This window comes from Accipiter gentilis, chromosome 21 (assembly GCF_929443795.1).
Source record: "Accipiter gentilis chromosome 21, bAccGen1.1, whole genome shotgun sequence".
NCBI lineage: Eukaryota > Metazoa > Chordata > Aves > Accipitriformes > Accipitridae > Astur > Astur gentilis.
In genome coordinates, this window is record NC_064900.1 from 1,708,193 (window position 1) to 1,728,055 (window position 19,863).

The following is a 19,863-nucleotide window of genomic DNA, read 5'->3' on the forward strand; positions in this document are numbered from 1 at the left end:
AGCTTTCTGTTAGGTAAGGTTTTTGAAGATGTACTCAGAATACTCTGTTTTAAGAGTTTGCTTATGTTGCCTAGAAGTGGGGTGGGTAGTTGGATAGGGAAACTGACACATCTTGGTATATGTGTTTATGCTGGGATTCTTTCCAATCTTAGATTTTTAGATTGATCCTTTTGGAGGTCTCTTTTCTTTGAGTATTTGAATGTAGGGCTATCTATGTGCATTAAACTATTGCTGACTCTTTCTTATGCTGGATGGGGAGCTTGTTGGTGTTTGGGCGTGACTTGGGGGGGGTGGGGTGTCAGCTGCTCACATGTTTCCAGTCTTCTCATTCTCTTAACTTCATTCTGTGTTTACACTTAGTTCTTGTTGCTTAAGAACTCAGAAGAAACATGTGGTGTTGGTATTTAGGGGCGTGCTTTTTTCTTCCATTAGGGTCATATCCTTGAATATATTTGGTAAAACAAGTCTTCAGCTGGAATGTAGAATATGACATTTCTTGTAGCTCATGCTGTCCATCATTGGTAATTGCATAGAGAACATCTGTCTGCAGAAGAAGCTCTTGTACTATCTCCTGTAAACTCCCTCAAATACCTGTTGACCTTTCTCTTCATCTTACTGTTTTCTTATGTTTGTCTCAGAATGTCATTTCCTGGAAGACTTGGAGCTGATCATACAGTTAGCGCTAGAATTTCTCATCTCTATTGAGTCGCTGTGTATTTTCTTCAAATATTTACGTATTCTGCTGAGTGACTGAAGGAAAGTAGGCTGTCATTCAAACCTCTTTAATGACTCTAATTGGATTATAGTGCTGTAGAAATCAACAGCTTTTGTATGTTTATATAGTGGTTCCTGCAGTGTAAACAGACGTGAATTCAAAACTTGTTTTCCAATTTATGGCTGTTTCATGCAGTTTGAATCTAGAAATAGATGAAGTTGCTAGAGTGATGGAGCTTTTATTACTACTGTTGTATGCAGCACCTGGGACTGAAAATTTAAAGGTAAAGGCAAAATCTTCATGGCACTTGATCTTGATGGTGCAAAACCATGAAGGTGCACAAAGCACATCACCAGTGACTCATTTTAGTGAGTCAGACTCACTATAACACTCAAACATCATTAATCTTTTTCACACGGGGGTCGTGTTTGGGGACATGCATGTTAACCATGGGTTTTATGAAAACCATTTCTATTTATGAATAAAGCAGACTCACTGTAAACCATCCTCTTCAAATTAGGTTAATGTGAATATACCTTGAACATCTTTTTATTGAGGTCTGAGATACATTGTTACCCTGTTTTCCTAAAATCCCAGGTTTTTCATGGTTGACGGTTGATCCTTTGCAAAAAGAATTTCAACATCTGTTAACAAAACATTAGTAGATCTAGTCAGAAAGTAAAGGCTGTCACTTGCCTCCAGGAAACTGAGTTCTGAAAATGAGAAACACCTCTAAAATACATTATCCTCACACTGAAGTATTTTGATTCTTCCTATTTCTCATTCTCTGTAAGCCATCTCTTTGGCTCCTGTACAGCGTGCTGTCTCTTGGTGAGAACATGACTGTGGGGAGTGATGTCTCATTCTGGTGACCTTGTTCTCATTCTCTCTAGCTGCATCTTACGCAGAGCCCTCTCCTAGCCTTGGGAAAGCTTTCCAGACTACAAATGTATGGTTTCAAATTTTTCAGTTGATAGTAGTTTTTAGCTGCTTTTGTTATTGAATTGAGCACGTTGCTGCCACAATAGAATGTGAGTAACTTTTACAGGAATACAGGAAAGTTATCTTCCACCCATAAATGGGTCACAGTAGAAGTAAAAGTTATCCTAAATGGTATTACTTGTGTTTTTCACTCTTTAGACTAGTCTTTTGCCACCTTGAAAGTTGTTTCTTTGCCCTACAGTTGAAGGAGAGAAGGACTGTTACTGTTCAACAGTGTTAAAATGAGCTTGGATTTGATAGTCAAAGCGAGGAGCTCAGTACTTCATTTTTTTTATTGTTAGGGAGAAACATGGATGTGACGTGGGTCACATTGAGAAAAGCGGCTGAAGAACTTCAGTTTGAATGCCTTTTAGTCAGCGCATCTGTTAAAACATTGCATTGTATTTCTGGTACTGAAATATCAAAAGGTAATAATGCTACTATAACTTTTTAAAATGCCAACCTAATAGCACTTAAGAAAAATGTAAGGGCTAATAAAACACTCTTTGTGTAACAATATATTTTGCTGAGAGCATTTATGTTGTAGTACTGTGGTTTTCCCCCTGCATGCTATGCACATTGGCCTGTAAACTGGGAAGTTATTTTCTGGATGACATCAAGTGATGTCAGACTTTGTCAAATTGAGAAGAAAACATGTGCCTAAAAAAAGTCTCTATTTGAGCTTTTGAGTCCAAGCTAAAGACTGGAGCAAAGAGGTGTATAAATTTTAACTTTAAAATATACTGGATGTTTATGAGATAGCAGTCAGGACTCGTGCACTGGGGGTTTGAACTGTGCATTTCTGGAACGAAAAGCTTAATTTATTGCACTTTGACTTAAAATCAGCTCTCCTTAGGCAGAGGACTGTAACTGTTATAAACCTTGCAGGAAATGGACCGGTCTGGTGGGATTGCTCTGATAGTATTGTATCATAACTCTGTGCAAGTTATTCGTTATTAGCTTCATTCTTTGACCTTTCTTTGTAAAGGTGAAACAGTGCTCTATAACAGATGTGACATGATCTTGATCTGTGAGATTAATAAAAACAGTTCTATTATACTTGCAAAGCTCAGTAAGATCTGTCCATATCTCCAGATATTCCAACACAGCACCCCAGTGAGTTACTTAAAATTTGTTTGAATCTTTGGAAATATTACCCGTTTATCATAGACTTTGTCAAATATTTCTAATAACCTTTGTAGGAAAAATATCCCAATTTAAATACATAGATACATTCCTGTATTTGTTGTCAGTGTTGGTTAACAGTTGTCAATCTCATGTTTATTTTTGTCTGTAAACTTTGGATTGGCTTTTAGTTGCAGTTGGACTAGACTGCTGTAGGTCCCTTCCAGCTGAACTCTTCTATTCTAATTCTCACATACTAAATGGTGGTTGCTCCTTTTCATTGGTATGTTTTCAGTATAGTGGAAAAAACACATGATATGGGTCAAGTGTCTCTGTTCCTCCTAAAAGCAGTTATGCCAAGCTTGGTATTTCTTATGTGGTTTGCTACTTGCCTTCTTTCCTTTCCATTATCCACTGTCTTCTCCTTAATGCTCTTTGTGGAGAAAGTATTTTTGCCTGGGGGAGGAAACAGGGAGGGAGTGTGTGTTTTGTAACTAGTGCTTGTTTTAAATCCCTACAACTATTTTGGCTCACATTAGTCATTGAGCGGCTCTATATTTTAAAGAAGCTTGAAAAGGTTGTGTTATATTGGGAGTCTGATGTGTATCTTTCTGATGCCTTGAAATGTTTTAGGACTGGAATGGGCCATTTTTGTCTGTTGTTAGAATAACCTCTTGTTTAACCCAAGCTTTAAAACAGCAGTCTTCCTTTTGTGTGTGAACCTCAGAACTTTTACTAATCGTTAAAGATCATGATGGAAAATTGTGCTTAGAAACAAGATGATGTTGGTTTTATTGACAGTGAGTTTCAAAATCATGCTTTACTAAAAGCTCTTATGTTCCTAAATGGCTTTATAATTAACTCTGCATTTAACTTGTGAGGTTTATGGACCGTACTGATTGGAACAATGAGTTCTGAAGACAAAACATGCTGTGGTGGGGTTTGCAGCTCTTGCAGCTTACACCTCATTATTAATAAAAGTACTGGCTGCGATTTTTTTTTTTTTTTTTTTTTTTTTTTTTTTTTGCAGTAGTTACTTCAGTCTTGGGAAGTTGTGTACTCTGTATTTATTGTACAGAAGGCAAGGAAGAGCCCTTCTGATTTTATTTTTTTTAAACTGAATGATTGCTATGATTGCTCAATATGCCTCTGCACGTGTCCTCTAGTTGAAGTACAAATGTAGGGCTTTTCCTCTCTAAATCCTTGAGTAGGCAAGCAAAGGTGCTGAGACATGATCTAGAAAACCCTTCTGATACATTTTTCTACAATAGTGTTGTGGATGTGTGCACGGTTCTTTTGGGGTTCATGGCAAAAACAGTGGAGGATTGTGTCCTAACACAATTCAGTAAACTTGCCTGAATCATTAGAATTACTTAGAGTAAACTAACTTGGGATGTGGCTTCTGTTGTGAAGCTGCAGTTTGTTTATAAGCAATGTGTTTTTAGTAATGAGATGCTGACTAGCATTTGTGTCTCTAGAGAAGAAGAGGAACGTCTGAGAAATAAGATCCGAGCAGATCATGAAAAGGCTCTGGAAGAGGCTAAGGAGAAATTGAAGAAATCGCGTGATGAGATTCAAGCTGAGATTCAGACAGAAAAGAACAAAGTAGTGCAAGAGTTGAAAAAGAAAGACAGCAAGCCACTGCCCCCTGTTCCTTTACCAAATCTTATAGGGATAAACAGTGGAGAACCAGCAGACCCGGATATCCGAGAGAAGAGGAACAAAATTAAAGAGGTAAAGATGATGATGATGTGGTCCTACCCATTCTTGTATCTGATAGCAGTTATTTATATGGCGTTGCTGTTATGATTTATATTAAAAGAAAAACAGGTCTACAAATCTTTTTAATAAAAACCAGTAAGTGAAAAGTGCACATCAAGTATTAATGAACATCGCATGTTTTTTCCTGGTGTTGGTGTGTTAATATTTCACTGGATAACAACTTAAAAATGATTTTAGGAATTTCTTCAAATTAGTGATACGGGTTCAAAGTGAGTTTGTCATTAACACATGGAACAGCAACAAGTGCAACTTTAAAGCAGAGCCTGACTTTGTCAGGTTCCCTTCAAAGAATGGCATATGTTAGTGTGTCGCAAGATATTTTTAAATGTTTAAAAAGTGGATTGAAAAGATAGGGGAAAAAATGACCCGCAGCTAAAATTTGCAAATTACCAAATTATCATATGCTTTTCAAATTAGGTTTTAAATGGGTCTAAAAAACCTAGGAGCTCATTTAAGTAGATTGCCTCATTTACCTGTAAAACAGTCAAAATAAGATTTTGGCCTAGGCTTTTGGTTCTGTGGCAGCTTATGCTATGGGAATTGCTGTTTCTGGTCTTAACCTTTCTACTCCTGGTTGGCCGTGAGATTCATTGCCCTCTTTTGCCCTAGCAATGCCAATTATCACCAGGCATTTTTCCGAGTCTGTGGTTCTAACTAGTATGGCAGAAATGTTGTACAGCCTTCTTTTTCTTTCCTGCAATCTTATTAGTTTTATGTCTAAAAATTGGGTTAGCAAGCAGGAATGGTTCAGGGCAGAGGTAGACAAGCACAGGCTCTGTAATTAAAGAACATCAAGGACCACAGCACTTAGTAGTACATCAGCTAAATCTTCTTTGAAATTATAATCTGAGTTTAATTAGCTCAGAAATCTAAACAAAAAAAGTCAGTCATACACCTGTCCTTGTAATAGGGAGGAGTTGCAGCTGGAGTATGTACCATGCTGTGGGTAGATCACCCAAGCTGGGATTTTACATTGATTATCAATGACGACTAGATGAAATCCACTCTTATCAAATAATGAACAACTGCTTATGATACATGAGTGATACAGCATGGAGCTGTACCACTATTTGAATCTCTCCAGTAGCAAATCTTTTCCTGCAAGATGTGCCTGTTCTGTTAGTGACTCCTGCAGAAGCACTTTTGCCTGGGAAGTTGTGTGTGGAATACTGGACCCCCTTGACCCTGCTTGGTTAGGGCTATTTCCCAAAGGGGAGCACTGGTTTGTGGATTTCAGACGGTTCTGGTGCTTTTCGAAACTGTATCCTCAAACATTTTCAGTGAGAACATACAGAGAATCTTGCTTTTCAAAATGTCTTCTGTAGGGTGGAGATGAATGGTGAATGGTATGGTCATGTAGTTTTCAGCACTTCTAATTTTAACTACAGACGACTGTATTTAAATACCTTTGAGTGTGCCACTGATGGATTTAATGGGTAGAATAAAATTGAGTTGACAAAGTAATGTGACAGTACTGAGTGCAGCTAACAATGAAGAACTAGCTGGAAGAAATAATCAACTAAAGTTCCTATAGATCAAGCCTGAAATTGCAGGGAGGGTTGAAAATTAGTATTTACATTTCTGAGGTTGTTTGGTCAGAATGTAGACTGAGAGGAGATGAGAAGCTATAGGTTAATACAGAATGGCAATTTTCTTGCTGGCATGAATGACTAGTAAAGTTTAGACGATTCTTGCTGATCTAAATGTGAAGGTGCAGTAATTTGTGAGTAAGGATCACCAGGTAGTTGCTCTGGTGATCCTTAGCTACAGTTACCACAAATCTCATGCTGTAAAAGGCTTACTACTTTTTTTTTTTTTGGTGATCAGCCTGTGTGTGAGTCACACTGACAAGCTGGTTTTTTTATTGCATAACTTGTTGATGAATCCTATTGTGGTTTCTGAAGTGTAGCTTTTCATAGCCAGACCGAAGATTTTATGGGACTATGTATTAGGTGGGTAAGTCCTTCAGTTAAGATAATCATATCTTTGTACTGAGCAGTCTTCAACCGTGTGACCACTGTGCTTGAACAGTCCAGGATCATACTAGCATGACTGAAATGTCTGTCTGTTGTGTGAATTGCCTTCATTGAGTCAGTCTTGTTAGTACTATAGCTATGAAGTGGTCTTGCGAATTTTTAATTTCTTTGATGTAGGACAGCAGATAGTCACTTCTACAACTAGATGTGTGAACACGTAGCATACAGGAGTGGAAGGTCTGCTAGTGAGAACGGACAAATGATAATGCTGAAGAACCTGTTGTTGGTACATTGTCATTTTTGTTTGGCCTCTGGGTCTACTTCTGGGTTTTGGCATCTGCTACGTTGCAATGAATATAATGTGGCTGAGATAAAACATGTATCGACACTGTCAGATGAATAACATTTTGCCTGAAACCTGTTCTTGACAGCATCAGATGTATCACAGAAGGCTGCAGTGATTCCAGAGATGCAAAGTGCATTTTGAAATATGCTATGATCGTTGCTGAGGTCTTCTCACAGTTTGTTGTAACCAGTGTAGACAAATAGTCTTTGTAGATGAGAGAGATACTTAGCAAAAAAAGAACAAGTTCCGGGAGACAATATCTCTAACATAGGTCTACAGCTAGCTTGTGTAGCATTTCTGACATGTAAGACATTACGGCTGCCTGGATTGAGACCAAAAATACAGCACAGGGAAGCTCCCAGCTCTTTGGAGGATATGCATATGCAGCTTCAGAATTCCAGGTGGTCCTGAGAAGCCATTTGGCTCATGCCTTGGTTTACTTTGAAATGTCCTGATGCATATTTGAGGAACTTCACTCTCACAGAACAGCTTTAGACTGCTTAAATTCACAAAATTAATTCATTTATATGGCCTATTTCACCTAATTCCAAATGGTGAAAAACTATGTAGAATCAGGCTGACTGTTGGGGACAGTTTGTAACATGCACATGGCTCTCTACAATTGGGAGAAAAACTGGAAAGCTTTCAAATGGAATTTCAGTTCTATAATTTTTACAGAAAATTTACTACTATTTTTTCCTTCCAAAGATCAACTTGGTGAAGTCTTTAACAGATCCTTGTATAAAAAGTGGTTTTGCAGTACTTAAGTATTTTAAAAATAAGTATTTTGATTTTTTTAAAAAAAGTGCATATAAAAGTAAAACAATCTGTGTAATGCTCTTGAGAGCTTTATAAAGCATTCAAAAGCTTTATATTATAGGAATGTTTACTGAGCACAGAGAGGGAGTGTTCATAAGGTCATGGAATAAACCAGGAGCAGAACCTACATCTCTTGTTTTTGTTTCAGTGTGTCTTTTGGTTCTGATGTTTATATTTAGTGTTACATTGTATTCTCAATTGTAACTAATTCACAGAATTGTATAAATTGTCTAGATTCTTCTAACAAGCTGTTATTTCAGTTATTTCAATAAGGATCATTTAGAAGTTGGCCGGTTATTTTAGATGCACAGTAACAACTTTGAGAAGTAAAGGTTTTCCACCACCTGTTTACTGTACGTCCAGTAATGCTTACTGCTTTCCACCTGCTTTGTAGCACTTCTCTAGTATATTAGCTTGCTGTTCTGGCTTTTAAAAAATGCTATGTTTTTTAATTAACTGGTATTTTAAGAATAAACACATCTGAAGATTATTCTTGCTGTTACACTTTAGCTTTGGATTAATATTTTAGTGATTTTTTTTTTCCATATTAAGTAAAAGATGAAAAAGTGGTTTTATAAGAGGGTAGATGTAACTTGTATAATCTCCAAAAAAGAAATTAAGAACAAAACTCTTCTTTTGGAAGTCATTGGCTTCCTTTCCAAGTTAAATTAGATATAAATTGCCTGAGCACTTGGAATTTTTGGCACTTAATTTCCATTATTATGTCCTTTAAATGGTGTTCAGAGTATTAATTTTTTTCTGCAGTTTAAGTGTAATCATTACATAGTGCTCTTTTTTTAACAAGTTTTGTTTCCTTGATAAATTAAATTTTACCCAGTCAAATAAGGAAAACTTTATAATTCTTTTCACCCTACTCAGGCTTCAGGTTTTCTTTCATTTCAGCTTAAGGTTTCACAGTATTGTCTTACTGCCAGCATTCATTTTGGATATGTGTTAAAAAGTGTATTTCACCCAATAATGGTACTAATCCCATGCAGGATATTCTATATATACCTTGTTTTAAACACCGAATTGAGTTCTTGGATTGTTAAAGTGTTTGCTCTGAGAAGTGCTGAAATCATGGATGTGTAGCTTTTACAAGTCAGTATGTATTGTATTGCACAGAATATCAGTTTTGCGTACATACTGGCTACACAGCCGTGATTGTCAGGGACCCGGGGGCCTGGGTCGTGGTCTCCTTCATCCTTCCAGTGAGGGAAAGGGTGCGAGGATGAGGGTGCTGGCACTGCGCATCAGCAGTTGGTTGTGGAGCTGGTGTTGGCAACAGGGCTTTGGGTTCTGCAACCGTGGGACTCTCTTTGCAGGGTCTGCCTGGGAGAGATGGGACCTACCTCGCTAAGGCAGGACAAAGGCGTCTTTGCCAGCAGGATGGCTGACCTTGTCAGGAGGGCTTTGAGCTGGGAACAATGAGGGCGGGAGAGAGTAACTAGCAGCCCTGCAAGGGAGCGACGGACGGGGGGATGAGCAAAGGACCCGCAGTGGTGTGACAAAGGGATCACAAAGTCAACATAACAGGGCTTAAGCAGGGTCACCTCTCGCATTTGCGTGGAAGCAAGGAAGTGCCTACCAGGCAGCATTATGGAGAAATCCCCAAAACCATTTCTGGGAAATCAGCATGCCGGGGTACCTCTCTGAAGCGCACATACAATCGTGAGCGTGATTGAAGAAAGCTTCTCCAGAGTGATACACAAGTGCACGTAGTAAACTTAAGAGTGAAATAGTTTTTATGTTCTAGGTTTCAAAGATGGACTGGAAAATCTGAGTTCTCTGGAGCTTTTATTCTACTGCTTGTTCTGTATTTGTTGTGATACGCAGTCGTGTAACTAGGCAGTGCTAATTTTGCATAGGCTTTTTAAATTCAGCTCAAAGGCAGTGTGGTGTTCACACAAATAAGCTAGAGTTGTGAAGTGACTGAAGCTGCTGGCTGTAGCATGCTTGCTTCTTGTGCAGTTTAAAAGCTGTTTTGTTTAATGAGATGGGATAGCAAGGAGATATCTTATTGCTTTCTGATAAGCCGTTTTCAACACGGCAAAATTTTGGTTCTGTTCCTGCTTGTCACAGCTTCCTGATAAAAAGAAAAAGCGGAGAAAGACATTTAAGCAAAAGTTGTTGTGAAATGAGCATCCAGGGAGCATAGGGGCCACAGTTAAAGATCAGTTGCTACATCGGACACCTGCAGAACGAGTTGCTGTTAAGTTCGGATCCTCCAAGTGAGGAACAAGGTCCTGGCTGGGAAGCTAGGAATGTTCTGACTTGAGTTCTTCTGCCAGTGAACTTACTGAGGCCTTCAGCAAAACTTTCAGTGTATCCTCTTTTAAAATGTGACTTGTAATATGTTGCCTCTTAGGAGGGGAGGTAGGAAGATAATTTATTTAATATTAGTGGAGGCAATTTTGGAAATACTTTTAGAACTGTGCCAAGAGGAGAAGTGATTAAAATGTATTTTCATTGTGGTCTCTGTATGATGCTCAAGAGGCTGCTAATAATGCTGTTTTATAAGCAGCAAAACTAATGGTTTCCTATGAATTTTTGACCTACATCCCCTTATACCACCCTCCGCTCCTCATGCACACATTGCTGTGAATGCCCTCTTATCTTCCTGTCTGACTGTGTGAATTGCAATGTGTTCTGTGCGTGGTATAGAGCTACCTGCATGCTAAATGCTGCCCCTCTGAATGAATAAAGGGTTGGATTATTGGATTATAACTGCCTTCCTCTCAGTTGGGGTACTAATTTGTGTCTGTCTATCTTATCTAGCCACAGGTATCTTTTTCTTTACACCCCACCCCTGCACAAAAAGTAGAGGTCTCAGTTATCTGGTTCCTCCTAACTCTGCAAAAGCAGGTTTGAAATGAGTGAACAGATTCAAAGGCTACTGCAAATGTATGTGGCAAATGGCAGATGTACAGACAGCAAGATTGCATAAGCCTAATTCTCTTAAGAAATCAGGTTAAAAATAGTAAGTGTCTTTTTACCTGAGTTCTGTTTTGTGTGCTTATTGAGAAAAGAGCTGTGCAGAAGAAATACTTAGCCAATACTTTTCATGTTGCGTAACTCATCTTTTCATAGTTACTATTCATACAACTTCCACTGCTAATCTCGTTGGGTTTTTTTTTTTTGTAATTGCAGTGTTTCTGATCTAGCCAAATAGGCTGCCTTCTGTGACGGGGGGACTTTTTTCAGCATCTAAAACCAATTTAGAACAATTTCATTCTTGCTGACGCTTTTATACTCTTTGTTGTGTTCTTGATCAAACTTACTTGGACTTCTAGTTGCTTAGGACATCAGTTTTTAATCATAGAATCCCAGGTTGGAAGGGACCTTGAGGATCATCTGGTCCAACCTTTCTTGGCAAAAGCACAGTCTAGACAAGATGGCCCAGCACCCTGTCCAGCTGAATCTTGAAAGTGTCCAATGCTGGGGAATCCACCACTTCCCTGGGGAGATTATTCCAATGGCTGATTGTTCTCATTTTGAGAAATTTTCCTCTTGTGTCCAATCAGAATTTCCCCGGGAGTAACTTCTAAAAAAACGGGGCTCCTTGTAGAAAGGGTATCTTCAGCTGATTTGTAGCCATCTCTTAAATGCTGGAACGTGGTGATAAGGTCTCCCCAAAGCCTTCTTTTTTCAAGGCTGGACAAACCCAGCTCTCCCAGCCTTTCCTCATATGGCAGGCTTCCCAGTCCTTTGATCATCTTTGTGGCTCTTCTCTGGACTCTTTCCAGCCTGTCTGCATTTTTTTGTATGGGGGGACCAAAAGTGAACACAGTATTCCAGGTGTGACCTGACAAGTGCTGAGTAGAGTGGGGTAATGACGACTTTATCTTTGCCGGCGATGCAACCCAGCGTCCATTTGCCTTGCTTTGCCGCAGCAGCGTGCTGTTCACTTGTATCGAGCTGCTTGGCCACCAGGACCCCCAGGTCCCTTTCCACAGTGCTGCTCCTCAACTGGGTAAATCCCAGCCTGTGCTGCACTCCTGGATTATGTTTTCCCAGGTGAAAGACCTTACCCTTGTCCTTGTTGAACTTCATAAGGTTCTTGTTAGCCCACTCTTCCCGTCTATCCATGTCTTCGTGCGGGGTGGCTCTCCCTTCCAAAGTGTCCCCTTCCCCACTCAGTTTGGTATCATCAGCAAACTTCATGAGAGTACACTTGATCCCATCATCTAGATCACTTATGAAGGTATTAAACAGCACTGGGCTCAATATCAATCCCTGGGGGACCCCACTTGTGACAGGTTGCCAGTTTGAAAAGGAAAGGGAATTCGGTAATACATGTCTCTTGTGTTAAGAGTTTTGCGTTGTGCTTTGTAGCTTGCTGCTCCTGGCTTTGTTCCCAATGAAAATGAAGCACAGGAAGTATTATGACCTATCTCTTTTCAGTATTTAAGATAACACTCCCTGGAGTGTGTGTGATTGTATAAAATAGAGATATACACATTTGTTTGTATAGATACAAACACACTTTTATATACACACATACACTTACATATAAAATGTGTGTGTATATATAAAAATGCATTTGTATCTATACATACACATTTTTTATTAAGTGGTTTTGTTTGCATGCTATTTGGATTCTCTGTTCTGGATTCTCAAATGTAATTCAGCATGTTGAGAGCAACTAAGTTGGCTTTAAATTAGTTTCACTGCACTTTTTTAATGCTTATCTTATTTTTACTGAATGAGCAAAATCTCTCTAAAGTAAGGATGGACTCTTTTTGATCAAGCCTGTTGGTAAACTAATTTTCAATGGATGTATTAAAATGAAAATTGTGCAATTAGCACTTTGGCCAGTACAGACTAGGCAAGTTAGGAATGGCCCTGCAGAAAGTTGTGTCCCAGCATGTTGGGATGATTTTATAAAGAACTCATTTAACATTTGTAAATCTTTAATTTATGACTATGAGAAGCTTTGTACCTTGGTGTATTTATTTTGCTCAAACAGAAGGATGAAAATAAAGCTCCTAGTGTGGATGGTGCAGTATTTCAGCTGCACATCCTGGATAGGCTGCTTTGGTTGGTAACTTAAAATGTACTGCTAATGAGGAATGCAAGTTTGTGTCTGAGGATATTTAAAAAATGAATCAATTTATTCAAGCTGTAGCAATTACAGAATTCTCTAGCACTCATGCATTACTGGAAACATGTTAAAAATTCAAGGTCTTCATTATTAAAGATATCTTTTTTCCAGACCATTGTGAGAAGAACCTGTCTTTCAGCAATGAAGTAGCACATTTGCAGTATTTAGAATTCATAAATGCAAAATAAAATCAAGAAAACAAGGAATTATTTCACTTCCCTGATATAATCAGCCAAATAAAAATGGGCAAAACCCCAGGTAAATTACTTCAGAAGAGGTTGAATCAAAAGGCTCCATGATATGGCCGATCTTGCTGCTTTTTTTTCTAAAATTTTGTATTTTATGTGCCATTTATTCCCATTCTACAGAAATGTTGGTAGCAAAAATCATGAATTATGGCTAGATGGAAGAGCGGTCTATATTAAATTATACAAGATCTGTTACAGAAGTGACAATGTGTGGTTTTGCAGCTGTGGAGACTTTGATTGGAAAGCAAGACCACCATCTTAAATATAGTAAAAATTCTACTACTTGTTAGTCATCTTTGCATCATTTCTGCTGTAGTCCCCTCTGTTTCCCAGAGCAACTCCATAGAATGTATGCCAGTGTGTTCTTTAACATAGTTTTCCTGATGATGTTACATCTCAGAGTCATTGATATTAATGATATAATTGATACACAATGTGAGCTGCTTGTAGTTGATGAGTAACCTCTTATGGTGTGTTCCATTAAGTCATAGACAATCTGTGTATAATACTGTAATACCTGAAACTTGCAACAGTTTATTCTGACATAGTTTGCTCTGAGATTTGGATTCTTGATTTTCATTGCTGGCATCTATCCTTGCTTTCTGCTTTGTTACCAGAGGACTAGAAGGTGGCTAATAAGATGTCAATTTTTGAAAGGCATTCAAGGGGAGATCAAAGAACTGCAGATCCCTATGGCTGATGAATGAACTGCAGATTAACAAAAACTAGAACAGGGAATAGGATTTTTGAGCACACAGATACGTAAGATTTCCAGGTATATTTTTAATGATGTCATGATGCGCAAAGCTGTAGAAGATCCCCGAAAGGGTCAGTAAGCATGTGAACAAGGGAGACACAGTTATATACATAATTTAAAAAAAAATAATTTTTGGCAAGATTCATTACTGACAGCTGTTGAACTAAGCAGCCATGGGATGGAGGATTATGTCTCTGTTTGCTTGGAGAAATTGGTTAGAAGGCAGGAAATGGAGAGTACAAATAAATGGTACTAGAGGCCATGTAGGCCATGCACTGGGGATCCATGCTCTAAATTATACAGATAAATTATTCGGAGTTTGAAAATCGATGAATAGTGGTATGATCAACTTTGCTGCCAACATGGAGATTTGGAGTAGAAAACTGAGGCCAGACTGAAGAATTGCAGAAAAATCTTATGGGACTGAGTGATTATCTCCCCTTTTATTTCTCAGCTAAATGTAAAATGATGCATATGGGGGCTGGAGCGGGAGAAAGTCCAACTCCATGCTTAATATGAAAAGGTGTGAGGTGACTTAACTGCCACTTGAGAATGAGAGCTTCTTGTGTTTATAATAGTTCCTTGGAAATGTCAGTGTAGTGCTCAATAGCAGACAAAAAGCAAATATTCAGTATTTTAGGAAAGAAGAACAAAACAGGCAAGGTTCTTATGGTAGCATGTGGAGCTAAGGTACATCTGCATCTTGCACGCTTCATCTATTTCTAGTGTCTCAGCTTCAAAAAGGATACAGTAAAACTGGCAGAGGTGCAGGGATAAGCTGTTGAAGGTGATTAGATTGATGCCTGAAAAGGCAAGACTGGAAGAAAGGAACTGCTTTCTGCTGGCTGATGTGCAGTCCTGGTTGTTTCCAAAGATGATCTGGGAGGTTGTAGCTTTCTGAGCGCCACAGGACCTTAGTCAAACCCATGAATACCAGTTTCTCTTGATACCACGAGGACACACAAGGTCAAAAATACTGATTCATTATCTTGGGAAAAAAAGCATTTGGCTTTCTTGTACAAATTTGAGCAGTCAGTTCACTGCTGTAAGCTCTCCAAGTTTAGGCTCTTTACATCTACTGTTCCAGTTCTCACCAGTCTGATGTATTTTGTATCCCCTTAGTTCCATCAGGCATCTTAGACTTAAAGTATTTCATGCCAACAAAAAAGGACAAGCTTCCTCTTTTGCATACATTTGATAAACATTTTAGCTTTGTTTCAGCAATGGATTTGTTACCAGATTCATCAGTAAAAGAAAACCCATCTTTCTGTGTGTGTTAGGAACATGTTCCAAACAGACTTTTTCAGTGGCAGTGTTCAGAAATGCATGAGAGGCATGGACTGATGCCTAAAATAATTTCTCTTAGGCAGAGATTTGTAGCTCCTGGAAGAATAAAATAATCTGTATGAGTTTGCGAAGTTTCTTCAAAAATCTTAGTTTCTCAAAAATCTAAGTATTTATACAAGGAAATGATAATTCTTTAATTTAACCTCCAAAAAGTATTCTCTGTCGACAGTGGGAAAGAGGTTATTAATTTTTAATCTGCCAATTGAGCAGTAATCTTGTCTAGCAAGTCCTTGGTTAATTTTAAAACAGAATTTGAAGGTGGTTTATATAAATCTCTTGAAATCATACCCTTAACCAGAATGTTCCTTTGAAAGCAAAACCTATTTGCGCTCTGTTATGCACATTCCTGATGGAATGGCAAGAAGACGATAGTTTTCTCATTTCTAAGCACGACGCGTAAATACTGCAATTTGCCAGTAAATTGTTTCTTTTGTTTATTTCTCAGGATTCTTATTTTCCGTTTGCTACGTGTCTGCCCTTTTTTTGAGGAGTGGAAAGGGGCTTTTGAGCCAATCTGTGGTTTGAATTATTGCTTCTAACATACTGCTGTAGTGATAGAACTCCCTTACAAAAGTCTTTTCAATCACTGTAACCTCCTTTTACTGTTACAATTATGATTTTGTCAAAAGACATCATTACCACTCTGCTGTTATAAAAACCTGATTTCCTGGTGACTGTAGAGGATCAGATCCCACGAACATGTGCTAAAGTCAGTAAAAGCATCTAGATAACGGTGTAGCTACAAAAGCATTTTTATTTGACATGCCCTGCTTCTTGGCATTCTGGTGCTCTCGCAGGAGAGTCCAAATTCATCTTTGTAAGAATTATCAAGCTGTACATGCAACAGCATCTTGCTGGCTGTTGTATATGGTGTATCCCATAATAACCATATTCGAGACTGGTATTCAGTGGACTTATACCCTATGAATTATTTTGCCTTCAAAAGCAAAATCTGGCATTAATAGTGTCAGTAAAAAGTCCATCACTAAAACCATTTGTTCTGCGGTGGCCAGATTGCAAGGTCTTTATATGATATGCCATCAAGCCCCAGCACTTACCTTGCTATCAGACAAACTGCTATCAGATATGGAAATGTCAGCTCTGGAAATCCACACCTTGCCTTGTTCACAGTTACTGATGCATGCTTGGACCAGCTTGTTATTTTCATTCTCCTGAGCTTAAGATGCCTCTGTCATGGCTTCTTTAAGGGTTGGGGGTGGTTTTTTGCAAGTGTTTTTACCTTCTTTCTATTATCATTAGTGCTGATGTTCCAGTCCGTGTCTGAGACTTCTCTCTCCTCTTAAAGACAAGTTTTTTTTCGAAGAAAAGCCTATCTATACCTGCAGCTATTCTTCAGCATTTCCAGCTTCCACTATGTAGATGCTATCTGGCATAACCATAGAGGTAATCTGGTTTTTCAGATCAGGAGTTCACGTTGCTTGTACTTCCTGAGCCAAAGTGGCATCCTCTGTTACATTTTCTGCTGGTAGAGGCATCTGTCTTCTGTCTCTCAAGAACTTCTGTGTACACAACTGCTCCCAATAGTATAGATGTTATATCTGTAGTATATTATGCTACCGGTACTGGCAGTAACAGAAATCTCCATGTTGTTATAAGATCTCTTGGCATATCATCCTTACAAAACCTAATATTGTATACAAGAGCCGTGGGGTTTCTCACTTGCATGTAATGTGCAGTTATCTGCTAACATGATATTGTGAAGTCTGCTCACTTTGTGGTAGAGGAGAGTAATGAGCTGTGTGCCAGAGTAATGTTCAGTGTTCGTCTGGAAAAAATCAGTTGACTAGTTATCGTAATGAAGTCAAAAGGTTCTTGGGGAGTTATAACACCATATTCTTTGTACACTGTTTAGGGGAGGCAGAGGGGATAGGACAGACACATTTGTGTTTATCAAAGTAGCTTAATCTCCTCAAAATATGATTTCCTATGTCAGAACCTTAGATGATGCAGTCAACTGCATCTTAGTCTCTTGTGTTTGACAGTTTCTGGTCTCAGCAGTGTATTCTTAAGTTACTTCTGCATTAATTCATGAATCTGGTGAAATTGACTCCTTTACAGTTTCTATCTTAATGAAATTTTATCCTAGCATAAATTTTGTCTTATGATCTTATGGATATAGGAACATCTTATATTGTGATGTATTCTGTTTTAGCCCTTCGTAATTTCCATAATTTTCTTGGGTTTCCTCAGAACTAAATAGTCTGTAAGAAAATCTGTACCTTCCCCGCAGAAACATAGCAAATTGGGACAGTGAAATATTCCACAATTAATATTCTGCCTTGAGGAAACAAGTTATTCTTCTTTTGGACTTAGCTAGTTTTGATCTATACTGGTATTTGCCTACACTTTGAGATTTTTACAAAGCTAAAATGTCAATGGTCATTTGATTCTCCTTCATGAAATATTTATTTGATGCGTCCAAAGGTCTCAGAAGCCCAGTTTCCTTTATGTGGAAGCAAGCTGGTTAGATCTGCTGTGTCATGGTCACCTTGTTTAGATATCCGTCTGTTATCAAACTTAGAGAGCTCACTGCTCAGTAATTCTTTTGTTTCATCCTCTAGTGCCTTCCAAAACTATAAGTCTGTTTTCCCAAGTAGAGTTTTTAGGACTTAAACTAAGGAGCTTGAACTAGAGACATCCTGAGCTCCCTTCCTGCCTGAATGGTGCTGTGATTCTTGATTCTATGATCTTATGTTAATGAACAATTTTTTGATTAAAAATTTGTAGGTTGATTCTGGATGACGTTACTAAGAGATCTCAGAGGAACTTCTATACTGCCTGTGATCAGGCTTTTATTGCGTTTGTCATGCTGTGATCCTTTCTTGACAGGCGAGAAAACTACTTTACCTGAGTCATCTTGAGGTTCTAATAGCTATTAATTGGTCAATTTGATTAAGTTCTTTGTAAACACTAAGGAATTTGTGAGTGCTAATGAAATGGGTTTTCTCTCCTCTTTTAGTATGATATTTGCATCCTCTTTTTCTTACATTACAGGTTCATGACGCTAAAAGAAACAATACAGTATTATTGCCTAATCGGGTGTCAGAATCTTTTAGTGCAAATACCAAAAGCAACGTGTGAGCTGACTTTGAATGACAAGCGGTAGGAGTGGGACCTCTGGCATCTTGAGAGGGACATCTGTGCCCAGGTTGATGTCAGTTTAACACAGGAGGGCTTCCCAGCTTCTGGGCCTGTGCGTATACCTTTGCTGTGGTTCACATTTATTGTCTGGGCATGAGTTAACGGAGCTGTGGGAAATTTGGAGGGAGTTTACGTTCAAAGGAATTACAGCGGCGTAGGTTGGACAGGGATCTCTTGATGGTTGTAGGGAGACTTTGTTTTTCATGTCTCGGCAGACAGTTTAGATGCAGTTTGAAAGAGCTGGGATCACCAGATGCTGACTTCCACTGAATCCTGAACTCGGTAAGAGAAGAGAGCTGCTCCTATGTGAGGTAGCGCTGGTAAGGCAACTGGCTGCACCTCACTCTTTAGCCAGCATCTACTTGTTCCTTCCTGTTTTCTATGAGTATGGTGACTCTCTGATTAAAATAAGAAAATTAGTCTTGTAAATCATAGTGAAAACTTTACTTGCCCTGCTATAATCAGTTTCTTAAAGGGTTAGTGTTGGTCTGTCAGTTACATTAGCATACTTTCTCCTCGTAGAGAGCATTTCTCAAACTTGTGGAGATGATGATTTAAGTCCTATGCGTTTTCTGGGTTTTTTTGTTTATATTAACAATATTTTAATACCATTTATAAGGTGCAATATAAAAATATGTATAATGTTGTGGATACAGCCTGATGGCTGTTTTAGAACATGTTTGTTCCTGTTTTTGTCTGTGGCAGAGTCTTTCAGAATCTTATTTCTTCCTGTTACGTGCTTTGATCTGTTTAGGTAACTAATAGTATTTGATTTTCTCTAAACTGCATTCACTTTGCAATTTGGTAGCTGCTGAATTTCTGCTGTATATCAACAAGCAAGGAATTTAAAAAGATTTAGCAAATCCATAAAAACACTGCTTAGTGGCTGATGTGCACAATACCTGTGCATTAACAAGACCTGTTGTTTTTTAGATGTAGCTTGCTTACTAGGTGGTGGAAACATCTATTAGAGAGTTGAGAATGTTTTGTGGAGCAAATATTAGTAATTTTATACTGCTTTGTTCATTATGCTTTCTAAAGAGCAAAGCTTTTGGCATTTCATTTGGTAGAGGCTATATGACAGTATATCTTTGACAAGTAGGTGTTGCTAATAAACTTATTATGCCTTTTGCAAAATTGTTTAGTCGTAATTGGATGCACCAGTGTAAATAAATCCCTTGTATGCTTCAGGTATGGGTTGATATTTTTCCTTTTAGTTAGTGTCTTAGACGTTAGCCAGTATTTTTCACCAATCCCTTATGCTTAAATGCATTCCTTGTGCTTAAATTCTTAAATGTCTGTGCATATATTTAGGGAAAAGAAAGAAAGAACAAGAAAACAACCTAATGCAGAGCATTAGGCTCTATAGCTCAAGTTAAATAGACTTGAAGTTGTTTCCAAACTTATTCATGCTACAAAATCTGATTTCTGTAACAGAAATAGTGGCAAAGTAATTATCAGTATGCTGTGGTGACTGTGAAAGATGAAGTCTTAAATAAGG

At 38.3% G+C, this 19,863-nt stretch overlaps 1 protein-coding gene across 1 annotated transcript in view; it reads left to right on the forward strand.

Moving 5' to 3' along the window:
* The window catches only part of MAN1A2 (mannosidase alpha class 1A member 2), a 138,089-nt gene that overhangs the window by 25,804 nt on the left and 92,422 nt on the right, over positions 1-19,863 (forward strand). The window contains exon 2 of the mRNA XM_049824720.1: positions 4,300-4,555. Within this exon, the coding sequence (XP_049680677.1) occupies positions 4,300-4,555 (256 nt within the window). The remainder of the gene's footprint in view (positions 1-4,299; positions 4,556-19,863) is intronic.